The 16,724-nt window shown below is 23.5% G+C and overlaps 1 protein-coding gene across 1 annotated transcript; it reads left to right on the top strand.

Annotated features, from left to right (window-relative positions):
• The first annotated feature begins 4,933 nt into the window (after nucleotides 1–4,933).
• On the top strand, nucleotides 4,934–12,221 carry LOC145829002 (cyclin-dependent kinase 9-like). The gene is made up of 11 exons (XM_082936744.1): nucleotides 4,934–4,986; nucleotides 5,215–5,296; nucleotides 5,879–5,985; nucleotides 6,487–6,586; nucleotides 6,986–7,116; nucleotides 8,377–8,465; nucleotides 9,134–9,219; nucleotides 9,814–9,947; nucleotides 10,568–10,652; nucleotides 11,641–11,775; nucleotides 12,138–12,221. The coding sequence occupies exons 1-11, from the start codon at nucleotides 4,934–4,936 to the stop codon at nucleotides 12,219–12,221; spliced, it is 1,086 nt and encodes a 361-aa protein (XP_082792870.1).
• Nucleotides 12,222–16,724: the final 4,503 nt, after the last annotated feature.

The following is a 16,724-nucleotide window of genomic DNA, read 5'->3' as shown; positions in this document are numbered from 1 at the left end:
AAGTTTTGATTTGAAACAAGAATTATCATTAAGATAAAAGTTTTTTGTCATAATTTTCTACACAATTTCACATTATGTGTACTTTTTTAGGATTAACTTTAGCTCATATTTTATATAAAAATATAATTAATAATTAATTCATTTTAAAATTTATGTGGATATGTTTATTCTAGTTTTATAAGTGATAAAAAAATTGGAAAATAGGCTTAAAAATATAATAATAAGAGTTGAAAAACTTTAAGCTAGTCTCATGTTTCAAATGTTTTTATTTGTGTAATTTAGTTTATCTTAGTTTTTTTTTATATATTTCAAGCTTGTTTTTATAAATTTCAATTTTTTTTTGTTTTCATGGTTGCCACAAAACCTGAAATCATTTGTTTTTATTAATTATTTTTAAATATAATTTTATTGAGCATAAAATTAATATTATAAGTTAACCTTACAATATAGATCTAAACTTTGATTAAAGTTAAAACTAAACCTAAAGTTTTAACAAACAATTTAAAATATCAAAACTCTTTCTGTGTTTTGACTTATTTTTTTTTCATTCTGATCATTAAAAACTGTATATAAATTAAAAGGTTTTAAATCAAAAACAAATCAATTACCAAGGTAGCTTAGTTTATTTAAAACTTTAACACCTTAAAACGTAGTGAAGTTATAAATAAAAATTTTGTAATGTAAACCTTCATAGAACTCCTATTACTCATATAACTCCAAGTTACGGAAATCCTGAATATTTGCTGAGTCTGCATAAACAAATTTTAAAATGTTATTTTTTAATTAAATTTTTATATGTTTGGGTAACCTGGGTTAGGGTTAAAGGTATAAATATTATATAAGTTTTAAAAATAGTTTGATGATTAAGCAAATATTAGGGGAAACACATTTACTTTAAAATCGGACTCCTTTCACAGTTTACAAAACTGGCTTTTAATAAATTTAGATTTCTAGCAATAGTCTTCAAAGCAAAATTTGTAAAACGAATAATTTTTAAACTCGTAGGGTTAACTGACATAACTTCTAGATTAAAAACGCGAATCGCCACACAATTAGTCAAGCATAAAATTTTAAGTTTAAATATTTAAAACTAATTAATTTAATATGAAGTCTGATAACTCTGGTAGTAGTTACACGTGATGTGTTATATACAAGACTAAATTAAAGATTAAATCAAATGTAACATTAAGTCAAATAAATTTTCAATAAATGATTTTCTAATAAGATACTACAATATAGTTTAAACTTTAAAATATAAGTGTTGAATTCAAATGATATAGTTCAACATTAAAGTTAAATTCAGTCCTGATCATTGATTTTGAATTTAAATTTTAAACCCTACTGCTAGTTGACAACTTTAGTCTTCATCTAAAAATGTCAAAGGTTTCTTTCAAACACACATTTCTAAAGTAAGCAACTCTAATGAAAGTTTGAAAATGTGAATGCTGTTAATGATGGATAATGGACACATATTCGAAAAATCTCTTTTGTTAGCAACAAACATGAAGAGGAACTACAAAATATAAAAGATATCTAAATTGCTAGTTGATGCTATGTATATTTTTTGTTTATATTTTATAATCTTAGTAGCTACTTTTTTTTTACTAGAAAAGTGTTAAAAAGCAACTTAGTAAAATTTTTCTGAAAACAATATTATGCTAGGTAAGACAAACCAAACTTCTGAAAACAAAAATTTTAGTTATTGAAAACTATAAAGCGATTATCCTTAGCATCATACTAAAAAGTAAAATTATCTATTATCACTTAAATTTAATAAAGGCATAATTAAAATTAAAATTCTTATACTGTTAGGTAAAATAAATTGGTTACTCGGAATTTTATTTTATATCATTTACAATAACAGTTTTTTTAAATATATTTGGAGAAAATTATTGAAAATTAAAAAAACTTCACATATAGTTTATAACTAGCTCATTTATTCTATAAAAAAATAATCAATATTTAGTTAATTTAAAAACTAATGTGATTGTGATTTTCTGGTTTTAATAAATTAGAATTAAATTGAAATATTAAAGAGTTGCAAAAACCTTAAGCTAGACTAGACTTTTAAACGTTTTTATTTGGGTAGTTTATGGCTGTCAAAGTTTTTCTCTTATTTATTGGCCTTTTTTAATGGCTTTCAATATTATTTTTTTTTATGGTTTCCACAAAACCTGGAATCTTTAAAAAAACCTTGATTTAGACAACTTAGTCTACAAAAACCTAGGGTTTAAAAAACTTTAAAAAAAAACACTAAAAAACATTGAATTTTAAATAGCTATATATGTTTAATAGTAAAATTTGATTTAACACAAAAATAAAATCATTAATATCCAAGATTTTTGTCATCGTTTAAAATTTTTCTAACGAAAACACAGTTAATTTACTATTACGGTAAACTTTTACTGTTGTTGTATTGCCTAACACCGTTTTTATCCTCAACTTAGTTTTAGAATTAAAAAAAGACTGATAAACGTTTAATTTTCAAAAACCTAAAAGAGTTTAAGAAAACCTGAAAGAAATTTGTTAAAAACCACAAAAAAACCAGCTTTTCATTTAAGCGTTCAAGTACTTTAATCAATCGATATTTTTAATAAGTTTTTAGCCTTGAATAACTACATAATATTTTATTTTTTTTTATTATACTTACACAATTTTCCAAATACTGGATGATTTAATTAAGCTATGTTTTGGTATTGGTACATTTTTTTAGCAACCCTTTGTATATCCAACTGTGATTATCATTTTTTTAGCTCTGCACGCAATCAGAGTAGCTTGAAGTTTTTGTAAAACATAGATTGGTCAAACTTATTTGTAAAAAAATCAGACTGCCAAATGATGTTTTATTTTTTTGAAACATGTGTTTATTTTGGATTTTAATTTTTATTTTATTACTTTTAAAGTGTTTAGTTTTTGCGTTTTAAGCTTGATGTAAATCATGCTTGTAATTAACTATTTTTAATTTTTATTTTAAAAAAGTCAAAAGTGATAAAATTATACTTTTAAAGAATAATCTAGAAGTTCTACACGATAAAACTTGAAAAGAATATTAATCTCATTATTGATTTTAATACTATTTAATCAGATGGATTTGTAATATGAAAGCTGAATTACAAAGTCTAAAAAAAGGTTTTTTAGTATTTTTAAAGTTTGGTTTGAAAAAAAAACTTAATTATTTTTAATTTAAAATAAATGAAAATTAAAATTTGAGTAAAATCTAAATGTCCTGTACATTCGCAAAATTATATCTAAAATAATTGTCTAATACTTATTTCAATAAAAAAATATTATTACAAAAATTTTTAAGTTCTTAGTTTTTTACTTACACTTAACACTTCTAAAAAATAAATAATAATTAAAATATAATTTATTTATTTATAATTAAACCTATTCCATAACTGAATTAACTCAAACTTAAGGCAGTACAAAGTTATTATAAATACTTTTTTAAACTCAAGCTAGGTAGGAAAACTTATAGAACTTTCGACTAATTTAGATTATAATATTAAATTTTTTTTTTTACAAAAAGGCAAATAAATTTAACATTAACTTTATCACCGAAAAATTTTTTGTTGAGACTTGTTGTGCTTAAGAAATACTCCTTGCATATACCTAATTAAGACTTTTTTAAACTTGAGACTAGTGTTAAAAACCTGTTAAATAATTTTGTTTGAAGTAAATTGAGTTTTTAGTTCTTTGCATTAATTTAGTTTTATCGGAAATTTTTCAGTTAATTAATCTTAATTGATAAAGTTAGGTTTCAGTTTTTTACTTTAAATACTCTCTCTATATTTACTTTTGTTAGAAAATTCAGTCTGATATAAGTATAAGTTATAAAACATATGTTGAACATGTTTATAAAACTTACTTTATTTATAATAAGTACTTTATAATTAGAACTAATAACTGAGAAAAGTATTTTAAATACTTTTAAACTTTTTATTTTTCAGAGTACAATAACTTTAACAACTAACATTTAGGATAAGGAAAGAGAAGCATCAAACCAGCGCAGAGAAAAGTAAACAGTTGATCACAGATGACTAGGAAATTCAGCTTGACGGATTATTTATTTTTTAATGCTAATTTTGTGTCTTTTTCTTTCTTTTTTATGAAAAACAAAACATAATCAACAACAAAAAACTATCCGCCTTGTAGTTTGTTGAATGATTGTATCGATAAGAGTAGGAAACGTTTATAGTCGGCGGGCAACATGTAGAAAACTTTAGTAACAAACAGGCTGAAGCATTTCGATTTTTAAACACAAAACTACTTGTTTATGTTTTTCTTTTTGATAAAATGTAGATTTTTTGTGACAGTTTATAACTTTTGAAGTTTTATATAACCATATATTAATTAAAGACCTTTTTTGCTTTTTATTAAATATCCAGTCTTTTCTAGTATACGTTATCTAGAAATTTTGCTACTCTACTTTTATGCTTTGTAGTTATGCATACTTTATTTAGTATCTACTATTGAATTGCGATTAAAGTTTGTAGTTATAACAAATACTACTCGATATAATTTTTGTTAGTAAATATTCTTTTTGCAAAGTAGTTTAGATTTGTAGATAAACATATTTATTGCTAAATTTTAAAGTACTTGCTCAGAAATTTACATATAAATAAATACACAATAAAAACTTATATATAGTATATATAAACTATTCATTATAAATAAAGATTTTCTATGATAAAAAAGTTTTGCCGCATTATAGCATTTCAGCCTTAGCTTGTTTGCATTAATAACATTTACTACCTTTTTTTTAAATGATAAAGCAAATTGCAGGTCTGCATAAAATGTATGTTTGCATTCTTAAATAATGTTTTTAGAACTAATTTTGTTGACATTTAAATTTAAACAGTTTTGAAGCACACTTAGCTCCTTATTTACAACTATTCAAATACATACAGATTTTATTAAATAATAAATAAAAATGCTGACTGAAAAATACAAGAAATTGGAAAAGGTTGGACAAGGAGCTTTTGGGTTAGTAAGAATGCATTTATATCATATTTAATTAATTGAATAACTATAACATTGGGGTTAAAATATAAATCTACCAGAATGAGTTCTTTTATTAAAATTTGTATCTAGCCGTTTATAAATTCAAAAATAGCACTTCCTGCTAGATTATATTTAAAGCGATTGTTATACTTATAAAATGTTAGTGACATATTGTTGTAGTGTACTAAACTTAATTCTTAAACTGTACAGAGAAGTCTTCAAGGCAACATCCAAAGAGACAGGAGAAATAGTTGCACTAAAAACAGTTTGTTTCGAAAATGGAAAAGTAGGGGTTAGTATTGTTATAATTAAATAATCCAACTTATTTAAATTAATTCGAAAGTACTTTTTTTATTGACTAAAACTAAAAGCAAACCAGAACTGGTCTGTTTAAACTCTTTTTTTAATAAAAATTGACTTTTATATATTTCTACGAATTATACTTCACTGAATAACTTATTAAACAATTTTTTGACTAAAAACGGTTTTACCGAAGCTTTTATTTAGTTAGTTTTTATGTTTAACAAAAAAAAAACAGGTTTGTGTTGTATTAATTTTTAGTAGAAATAAAATATTTGTTAAAAGTTTATTTCAATATTCAGTCATTTTATTAGTTTCCATTAACTTCTTAGAAAAATCAAAATTCTTCCTGAGTTTATCTAACTCAGTGAATAGCCTATAATATTTTTACTCAAAAAATATTATTATTCATAAAATATAATCATAAATTTATTTGTTGTGTTAAACAGTTTAGACTGCTCGACGAGAGGTCAAAAAATTGCAAGAGTGTAAATCTATCTAAATATAGTCAATCATTAAAGTTTTTGGTATGAATGAGTACAATAATGTGTTCTAATTAGTATTTATTTACCAGTTTCCACAAACTGCTCTGAGGGAGATAAAAATATTGCAAGCGCTTAATCATGAAAATATTGTGAAGTTAATTGAAGTTTGTAGCTCTGCACCTACTAATTTGAACAAGTATGTTTATATTGTTATATTTGACCTCGTGAAACAATAAGTACTTTTAATTGTTAAAAAAATATTTTGACCAAAATCTATACTAACTAATATGCTTGTTAAATTTTTTAAACAAACATTTAATTTTAAACAAAAACTAAACATTTCTTATATAATTTGATCTACTTCATTAAGATATAATTGTCTTTAAATTAAAAATATTATATCATTTAGTAGTCCTTAAAATAAAAATAAGTTTTGAGGTACACAACAAAAAAGCAAATATTATTCGTATTATCATAGTTAAAAACTTAAGTAATTGCTATGCTAAAACTTTACCTCAAAACATTTTAACTGTTTTAAGTAGTTTAAACGTTTTGTCATGTATTTTAGTGACTTGAAATATTTTTTTTAATTTTTTAAACATTTTTAAGTAATTTATAGTTTATACTGAGTAGATTTTTGTGTACACATTACCATGAAATTATATATATTTTTTTGAATACATACATACACTTACAGACAAAGAAGCGTTTCTTTAGTTTTGGAATTTTGCGAATACGATTTAGCAAAACTTATTAGCAATAAAAATATAGAGTTTACACTCGGTGAAATAAAACAGGTTTGTTCGATTGTAGGTATAACTTTCATCAATAAAATTAAAAAAATATTTTTTATATTTATAAGACTTTTCCTTGGCGTAATAAAAGGTTAAGTTAGTTTTAAAGTATATATTTCCACTTTGAAAAACTTAAAAGGTTTTTTAGCTATTTGAAAAAGTTAATTTTTAATTAATTAAAAAAGTTAGGTTTAATTTGAAATAATTAAGTTGTTTTAGTTTTAATTTTATTGAATTTTTGTTAAACATGCACTTTTACATTGATGTGCGCAAAAGTTAAAATATTAATTAATCAATTTCATCTAACATAAAATGTATTAACTAGTTATATGTAATTTCCTTTAATATTTTACAACAACACATACAATAAATAGTATAAATAAAATACTCATAACTCAACAGATATCGTTCCAACTATTAGAAGGATTATTTTACATGCATAAAAAATTTGTTATTCATCGAGATATTAAACCTGCTAACATTTTAATCACTAAAGATGGGACTTTGAAAATTGCTGATTTTGGACTTGCCAGGTTAATGATTTAAATCTAATTTACCCTATAAAGATCTATTTCAGATAATTTTTTGACTATTAATGATTCACTCTTAATTTTAGAAAGCTACAGCTATGAAAAATGATAGTATAATGAAGTTTGTTTATTTATAAGTTGTTATAAATGGAATTGTTTTACTGTACTTTTTTACAATAGTAGTGTATATAAAATCTTTGAAAACTTCATAACTTAAAAAAAAAACTATTTAAAGATGACCTTCATAATGAGTCTCACCTATGAAATTTTGACTAATTATGTCATTAAGTTGCTAAACATTGCCTAACTCGGGCTAGCATGAATTTTCAATAAAAACTCAAATTTTTTTTAATCCCTTTTTAAAATACTTAAAATTTCAATTGTAAAGTTTCAAAATAATATTGTTTTTTTAATTATCTTATTATGCCTTAAATGTTTTAGCTTAGAAAATAGAAATTAATTTAATTCTGTTTTTTATACTTAAAATTATTTTTTTAATATATTTAGGACGACTCAAATTATTCAATTACAAAAATTGGTGTAACGAAAAAAAAAATTAATGTTTAGTATACTTTGATTAATGCAGTTAACATCTTCTGAATAAATACAACTATAAACCAAACTAAAAACTCTATTTTTAATTGTATAAGCAAGTATATTTAGATTTTAATTCTAAGTATTTTGGCAACACTATAAAAAGTAGTTTAATCTAAACTTTTTAAACACTAAATGTTTCTTAAAAATTTTAAAATAACTCTAAAAACAGTAATATTTAGACTAAAGTCCAGGTAAAATTGTTATTCTAAAAACATTCACCAAATTTATCTATATTTCTTAAAAAGATAAACACGGACTTTTATTTTTATAATCTAGTTCTCTATTATGCTGTAATTTGTCTAAAAACAGATTCGTTTCTAGTAGGATTTAACAAAACAACCTAATATGTGAATAATTTATAATTTTATGTTAACAGTTCACAAAGATGAAAAAAACGCACTAAAAAATTATTAAAATAATCTAATTAGTAATAGAAAACTTAAAGACTTAGAAAATATCAATAGAAACAATTAAATAGTATATAAAGAACATAAAGAAACAATATATAAAGCATAAACTCGAAATTCTTTTATTAACAAACTTTGTTTGATTTAAAGCGTTTACAGATAACTAAGAGTTAGAGTCAAGTAGATAAACATACGTTATAAAACATATATAGAAAATAAACCAATACAACTACAATGCATAAAAATATGTTTATTTCAGACCGTTCACAGTTTGCAAAGAAGGTGAAGAGAATAGGTATTCAAAAAAAGTGGTAACGCGATGGTACAGAGCTCCTGAATTACTGCTAGGTTAGATAAATTATTTGTTTTTTTATACGATACAAACTTTTCGTATTTGTTTTAATATTTGTTCATTTGTATGAAAACTGCACAATTCGCTAATTTGTATTTATATTAGGTATATATTAGAAAAAATTATACTCAAAACTAATTCATCACTTGTGTTTATACTTTATTAATAAACTATTACAAGACAAAAAAGGTCATTAAATATATTTTTTTAGAACGTTTGTACATTGCATTTATAACTTTTGTTAGGCAGAAGAATCTATTGACCACCAACTGATATAATTGTTTTTTAGGCAAACAAAATTAAGTTATATTTAAAGTTATATTTAAAGTTATATTTATCTTATATTTATCATATATTTGTAATGTAATTTTAAATTTTATTTTCCAAAAAAACAATTTTGTCTATTTTTTTAAATATTTTTGGAAGACCATTATGTATTAATAATTAATAAGAAGAAAAAGGACCGACAAATGATATTTGGGGAACCGTCGTTTTATATTTTATAATAAATTTAATTATATTTTTATTTAGTAGAAGAAACTACAAACCACCAATTGATTTGTGGGCTGCCAGATGTAGTTATATTTTATATTTATTTTATTATTATATTTAAGGGTATATTTAGTATGTTTAATGGTTTTCATATTGCTTGTTTGAATTTCAGGTGAAAGAAACTACGGACCACCAGTTGACATGTGGGCTGTCGGGTGTATTTTGTGTGAATTGTGGACAGGAAAAGTTTTAATGAAGGTTCGTGTTTGATTTCTTAAATATATATTATACCAGTAATTTAATGTTAATAATACATATTCAACTGCAGTGTTTTTATCCTTGAAAAATAAACTATATCTCTTCTTGACAAGATTTCTCTTAAAACTACCCTTGACCATTTACAGTATATTGTCCCCTTTTTTCATATGTAGTATAAAATTTAAAACTTACCTTAAATACGCCTAAAACAGGTTTTTTTTTGCTCTTTTTAATTATATCCAGAGTATTTAGTGTAAGTTTCAAAATAAAGCCTATTGCTTCTTTAATGCCATTTTCTGCTTATGACCTCAACGGTACCTATATGGCTCTTTATTGAAAACCCTGGTTTACTGAGTACTAAATAAAGTAAGATATATTGACCATATTAACTTCTTACTGATTAACAGTAGATTTAATGTACTAAACATTAGTAACGATAAAATTTTGATTGCATTATAATTTTGCTTGATTAATAACTTAGTTATATGTTTTAAGGATTAAAAATTTAACATTAATTTACGAAATGATAAAATTAAGCATATTTATAACATTAAATTTTATAGCTTATTTTCTTATTATTATTTATCTTCTCAGGGTAAAGATGAAAGAAATCAACTTAGTTTGATAAACTACTTTTGCGGATCAATTACTTCTGATATTTGGCCTGGTGTTGAAAAATTACAACATTATCGAAGTTATATTATAAATCATAAAAACCATCACAATAAGTAAGTAATTATAAGATAAAAAATTCATCAAAATTGTTTTGTTATAACGTTTAAAAATAGCTATTAAAATGAAATCAAATAACAAAATGATTAGTTAAGTGTTAAGTACATTTATTAGTTTTCTTAAAATTAAAAGCATTTTTATAAATAACAATTATAGAAAAAAATAATTGGTTTTAGATCAACTTTTAAAATTTTGGTCGGAAAAATTATAGTTTTATAAACGTTACATTTTCAATGATTAGAAACCAAACAACTGCCAGTTATATTATCGAGTAAATTTATTACAAATATGTTATAATAGTAAGTTAGAACTTTAATAAACTTACATTGTAAATGAAAATAATAAAGTTGTTTTCGTATACCCGGTTCGTTGACCAAAATGATTATTAGCGTTGGTTTTTTTGAACAAGTGTAAAAAACAGTAATCTTAATTGTAAACTACAGCATGAATTGTTATTTTGTCTTTTAAAAAATCATATGCAGTTATATTATGTTTTGTTTTTATTTTTAGCATAAAAAACGACTGAAAAATTTTAAGAAAACTAATTAAATTTGTTTAATTTAATATTTTTTTAAAATTTTATATTTTTTTAATTATTTGATAATTTTAAACAAAGGATGCTTACACTAAAACTGGAAACGGTACAAGATACAAACGGATTGGATTTAATTGACAAACTTTTGTGTTTGGATCCTAAAAAGGTAAACAATTAAGCACAAATATAAAACAAGTATTTTATGAAACTAAACACATGCTTTTATAGCCTAATGCAAACATATATAAAGTCAAAGTGTATATATTTGAAAAAAATTAGAAATTTATGTGGATTTTTCTATATGTAAAACATTAGAACAATTTATTTTTAAAAGCAGTTATAACTAAAAATTCCTATAGTACGAAACAATTCTCTGAATCATTAAATTTGTAATTTTATCCTTAAACTTAAGTTGAGAAAACTAACTGTTTTTTTTTTAACAAATACAAATAACTAATTTAAACAATTATTCTATTATTTAATTTAAACTCTATATTGTTTTTAAAACTAAAAAATGAGGCTTTCATATAGTTTTCATTATTTCTAGAACTTAATAGTATCAGCTCAAAATTCATACAAGTTTATCTTTTTCACATTATAAAAAATCTATTTTTATATTTTTTATTTATAAAACGCAGGCATCTTCCTTTTAACATAAAACTCAAAAAATGTGTCGAAGTTTATTAGCATGCCATTTAACTTTAGAAGTAAATATTAATATTCTAACGCATTGAACTCATTGACAGCAATGATAAATACTGAATCAGCTGTAAGTTTAAAACTAATTTAATAAAGCTTAAGGCATTAATCTACTCAACAAATCTGTCCTAGAAAAGACGTTAAAACGTCTCGAAGTTTTGTGTTTCTCTACAACCGAAGAGTTTTTTCGGGCACCAAATTATAAGACCAAATATTTTAATTGCTTTTTCTTTTGTCGTTCAACAAACTAAAATATATGTAAATTATATACTACTAAAGTACAACAGACAGTAAATTGTCTTTATGAGAAAAAATAAACTAAGTAAAAATTTACTTAAACATTAAAAATATCTACAAAACTTAACCGAAAGCGACAACTAACGACTTAATCTAAATTCTGAAAAACAGTTTTAAAAAGGAAAATAAAACAAATTGTTAGAAATAATTTTTAACAGAGATTAACTGCAGAGGAAGCCTTGAACCATGACTTTTTCTGGACACAACCTTTGCGTTCTAGATCATTGAAATGTTTGGAAACTTTAAAGATGCACATACCCGAAAATTTGAAACAGAATCACCGAAAACTAAAGGTTAAAAGTTGTTTCATAATGTTATATAATTGTTTTGTACTATTTTATGTTGTTCATTATTATGACTTTTATGCTGATTAAAACTTAAGCTTTTAACTGATTTATGTATAAATTTTTTTATGTTTAATAAACCTATATTAAGGTTTTCTAGGACAATTTTTTCTTGTCCTTAATAAGTATTAAAAATTCATTAAAAAAAAACTAATTATATTTAATAAATTATGTTATAAGACTTTTAGACTGCAAAAAAACACATCAATAGAAATCATCCCTTAACAAACATAAGAATAAGTATCTGAAAGAAAGTCTGAAGTTAGTGTTAATTGTTAAATATTGTAAATTTCATTATAATTTATTTACAGGCGACGAAACAACCCCAAAATAACACTAGACACCATCCTTACAAGAAAGATCACCACCAGAGAAATAACAATATACATAAATAAAAAGATACTTTAAAACAGTATGAAGATAGAATTTACTAGAAAATAACATCATTAGCAAAATTCATATCGTATTATTTTCACTCAATGGGTTGAAGATTGATAAATTTATGGATATATCATAGTACGAATTTGATTTTTGCGCGTTTTTTTAGACTCGTTTTACTTTATATAAAATAAAGTAATAATATAAACTTCGCCTCTGAATTATAATACTTGTTTTTTAGAATTGAACTGCTGTGGTTTTCTAAATTTTCTACAGTTTTCAAGATTCTTTGTCCCACGTATCATATGAGTATATATATATATATATATATATATATATATAGAAATCTATAGTGTGATTAGATAAACTAAATCACTTATAACAGAGCCGACTTGTAGGTTTTTATTTTTCAATTTATTTTGAAGATAGGTTTTAAAATATTATAACTGTATATTCACTATTCTGTTAAGTAGAACTGATATTCTGTTATTTTATTTCAATAGTATCTTAAATAATATCAATAGCATGAACATGATGTACATAAAATTAATATAAAATATTCTAGGATTGCAACGTCAGTAGCTAAATCATTAAACAATATTAGACACACTAAGTTTTCATAAACGTTCAAAACTATTCAAATTGTAATCTACAAAAAGTTTACAATTACTAAAAGTACAATTATTTTATTTAAAGGTTAATTTTAGTTTAGATATCTATCAGAGATCTAGAGATTTTTTACCTTGCAGCTATGTAAAAATACATTTTTTTCGTGCTAAAATTTACCAGTTATTGCTAAAATCTACATTTCTATCTTTCAAATCCAAAAAATATTTTGAAAGCGTAGTTTTGAGTCTGTGTTCATTGTTGTTCAAAGATAATCTATGCCATGTTTACCTACTTTTAAACGATAAACTTGATGACCTAACTTACTACTTACTTTTCTCCGATGTTATTGCCGGATCTCTTTAGATTACATTTAATAATAAACAATTGCCATCCACCATGCATTTATCTCTGCAATGATATTGCTTTCGTTCATTTGCCGTATCTCAATCATTTTGCGATTGTAAGATATTATTTGACTACTAAAATTTTTTTTAACATTGTTATATATATTAATCTGGTGTTGGATTATTGTAAAACTTGTGAACTGTTTAGATTAAAACTTGAATTTTGTACATTTCATAAAATATTTGTTGCTTTCTTATTACACCTATTATAAAAAATAAGTAGTACGAACTACGAAGTATTGTTGAATATTAAACTTGTGATCGTATAAAATCAGGACATAACAAATATTTTTAATCTTAAGGAATATTTTTCAATTCTAAAATATTATTATATATTTATTGTTATGTTATATTAGATGTCGTGCTCCTTTTTATTTTGATAAAAACATCTGAGTACATTTTATCTTAGGTTGTTAGACGAGTAATTGTTTTTAATTTTAATATAAATAGAGTAGTTTATTTTTTCAAAAATCCTTGCTTTTTAATATAGTAACAAGTTTGAAATACTTTTTAAAGCAATCGTTTAAATATATTATTTATTATATATAAAACACGCTCATAAACTTTTTTCTAAGGTAGGGTGGGCAAGGTAAGTAATCTACCGGCAGGATGCGGAACAGTTTAGTCAGTGACGGGCTCGAGCATTTCGAGATCCAATGATATAGGAACTTTGTTTAGATTTTGATCTTAATTTACAAGTATTATTCGGATCCGGCTAAATACTAACTTTTAATAAAGATCCAGATCCGACTGGAAACTATTCTCAAAAAATAAAACATAAGAATCAAACTTTTGTGATAATAATTTAAAAAAATTGATTGAAAGGTATTTGGACTAACTTAGTGTTTTACATATAAAGTTTTTAATTAGAAAAAGAAATCTTCAAAGTATTTTAGATTTTAATAAATATTTAAATTCAATCCAAGCTAGTAGCAGGTTATCAATAGATCATTGCTTTAAGTATTTAGATTAACTAGTATATAAAGGTCTACAGTAGAGCAATTGTCTTTGACCTTTTAAAAAGCTAAATAACTATGAAATGAAGTTTATCTCACACTATTCCACACTAAAAAGTATACTAACTATTGTTAGAAAAAAAATTATTCATTTTTGAGTGTAACAGTATATTAGTAAAATATTAAGAACTGTTAATTGTTGTTATAAATAGTTTTAAATTTAAAAAAGACAACGTACGTAATTTTTTGTATTACCTATTGAACAGAAAGATAACTTCTACAATTTTTTGGTATGCACCGGTGCGAATTGTGAATATAACTTTCTTAGAAACAAAACCTACTTATCATATATTAAATACAAACCGACTTCTATAAAAACCTATCACCTTCAAACTTAGGCTTATTACACTTACTGTAGATTTTATCGGTCACATTTTTTTTTCAGAAATAAGAAGAATTGTACAGATATAATAGAATTTATAAATATTTTAATATTGTTAATACGAGTTAAATTTCGTTTCTAAAAATTAGTTTTTTAGATAATTTAAAAAGGAAAAAATAACAGTTTTAAGAAAAATAACCAGACAGGGGAGTTAAAAAACTGAACGCTGGACCCTAAGTTCAACGATCTTATATTTGAGCGAGCCTGTTTTACAAACAAAGTGTGTTTGTTGCGGGTAAACTGATTAAAAATGTTCAAAGTGAATTAATTGTTGAAGTTTTGGTTAAGCCTAATTTATAATAGATTAGTTCTAGCGACTTAGATAGTCATGAGGCAAAACTAAACATATTTGCCCGATAAAATAACTAATGGGTTAAGTACCCTTTAAACAATGATAAGATCATTGGAGTTTTTTTAAAGATATTTGCTGTTTAAATAGTTTAAAACACTAAGTCAGTTATAGTTATGGTTAATATATTAAAGTATCATGCTGTTGCAATTAGATTAAAAAATAACTGACTAACTACATTTTATTAAGTTTAAGTAACTTAAAGTTGAAAATAGAGTCTATAACCAACTGAGAATACAAACGTATGCCTTAATAAACGAATTTTAGACTTTTGTTCAAAATTTAATATCTTAAAAATTAATTTAATAAAACTAGCTACTTTTGAGAAGACGAGAAACATCAAATCAGTATCAATCATTTACTAAAAAGTTTGTTAACTAAAATAAGAACTGTACACAAATTATTTATAATGCTGATATAACATACAATTAGATAATTAAGAACGAGTTTATATCTCAATAAGTTTGAATATATAATTTTTTGTCATATTTTAATTTTTAATACTTAGAAAATTAATATTTTAGGTTTTATGACGCCTAAACATGAACATGACTTTAAAAGGTATTCTTGGTGTACAACTCGATAACCAAAAGTTTTTAATACACCAGGTCCTTTGACCAAATATTTTGAGAGCTATTTTCGTCGTACAACAAACAGTTTGTATGACCAAGTCGTATAATTCACTTTAATTATTGAATTTTAAATTTGTATATGCCTAGTTAGTAGTTTAAACTAAATAAAATAATTTTTTTGTAGTTGGTTTGAATTTGAAATTCTATAAATGTTCGTTTTAATTTTCTTATATAAAATGATAATCTATCTAACTCAAATTCGAACTAATATTGATGCACTGTATTCTTTAGATATAGTCTTAACAGATTAAAAACAATTCGGTCAGAAAATTTGAAATTGAAATGCAAACTACTTAAAACAAGAAGAAACTAGACTTTGAATTTATGACTCTAAATTTTAAATTGAAGTAATTACTAAGACACTGTATTTTGTAGTTGTAAAACTATTTATCATTTAGATCTATACTAAATAACATACCATAAGTAAGTTATGTTTAAAAGACAGATACAAAGTGAGTCCAACTCTTTATTTTAATAATGTTTTGTACTTGCTCACTCAATGTTTATTAACATGTTACTGATTTTTTTTAAATGATTTAGAAAAAAGAAAAATTGATAGTTTAATAAAAAAATTGAGAAAAATTGACTTTACATAAAAATAAATATATAATAAAAGTAAAATGAAATTGTTTTTAGCTTTTTCAGATTTGTCTGAGTTAATTAATGAAAAACTATTTTTACACTAAAAACTTCATGTTTGATTTTATTAAATTATACAAAGTCTAGAAGTACTAAAGGTAAAATGAAATATAAAGCATTATTTTAAATCTTGCTACGGTTATAACATAAAAAATTACTCAGTATTTTTACTAAAAGTTTTCTCTGATTACAAATCAAAAATTAGCTTCTATTTATTTGACTAGGCTTAACTTTTTTCAAATTCGCTTATTAATTGAAGTTGAAATTTATAAACTGTATATGAAGTAAGCAAGTTTCATGTCTACAAAAACAAAAAATACTTAGTTCAGTTTAAAGCACTTTCAAATAAAGTATTTAAACCAGAGTTTCTCAATCTGGGCAAAGATTCCCTTTTAGGTGCCATAACAGAATTTTAGGGGGCCATGAGCAGCAAAGGGCCAAAAAAAGGGCAATGAGGTTATAAATTGAATCTAAGATATGATATTCTGG

This window comes from Thalia democratica, chromosome 2 (genome assembly GCF_965202585.1).
Source record: "Thalia democratica chromosome 2, ktThaDemo2.hap1.1, whole genome shotgun sequence".
Lineage (NCBI taxonomy): Eukaryota > Metazoa > Chordata > Thaliacea > Salpida > Salpidae > Thalia > Thalia democratica.
The sequence above is the reverse complement of the archived record's forward strand: the minus strand, read 5'-3'. Positions and strand labels throughout refer to the sequence as shown.

Coding starts and splice junctions, on each gene's coding strand:
- LOC145829002 (XM_082936744.1), top strand. CDS start 4,934: ATGCTGACTGAAAAATACAAGAAATTGGAAAAGGTTGGACAAGGAGCT. Junction 4,987..5,214: donor GTTGGACAAGGAGCTTTTGG/GTTAGTAAGAAT, acceptor TAAACTGTACAG/AGAAGTCTTCAAGGCAACAT. Junction 8,466..9,133: donor AGCTCCTGAATTACTGCTAG/GTTAGATAAATT, acceptor TTTGAATTTCAG/GTGAAAGAAACTACGGACCA.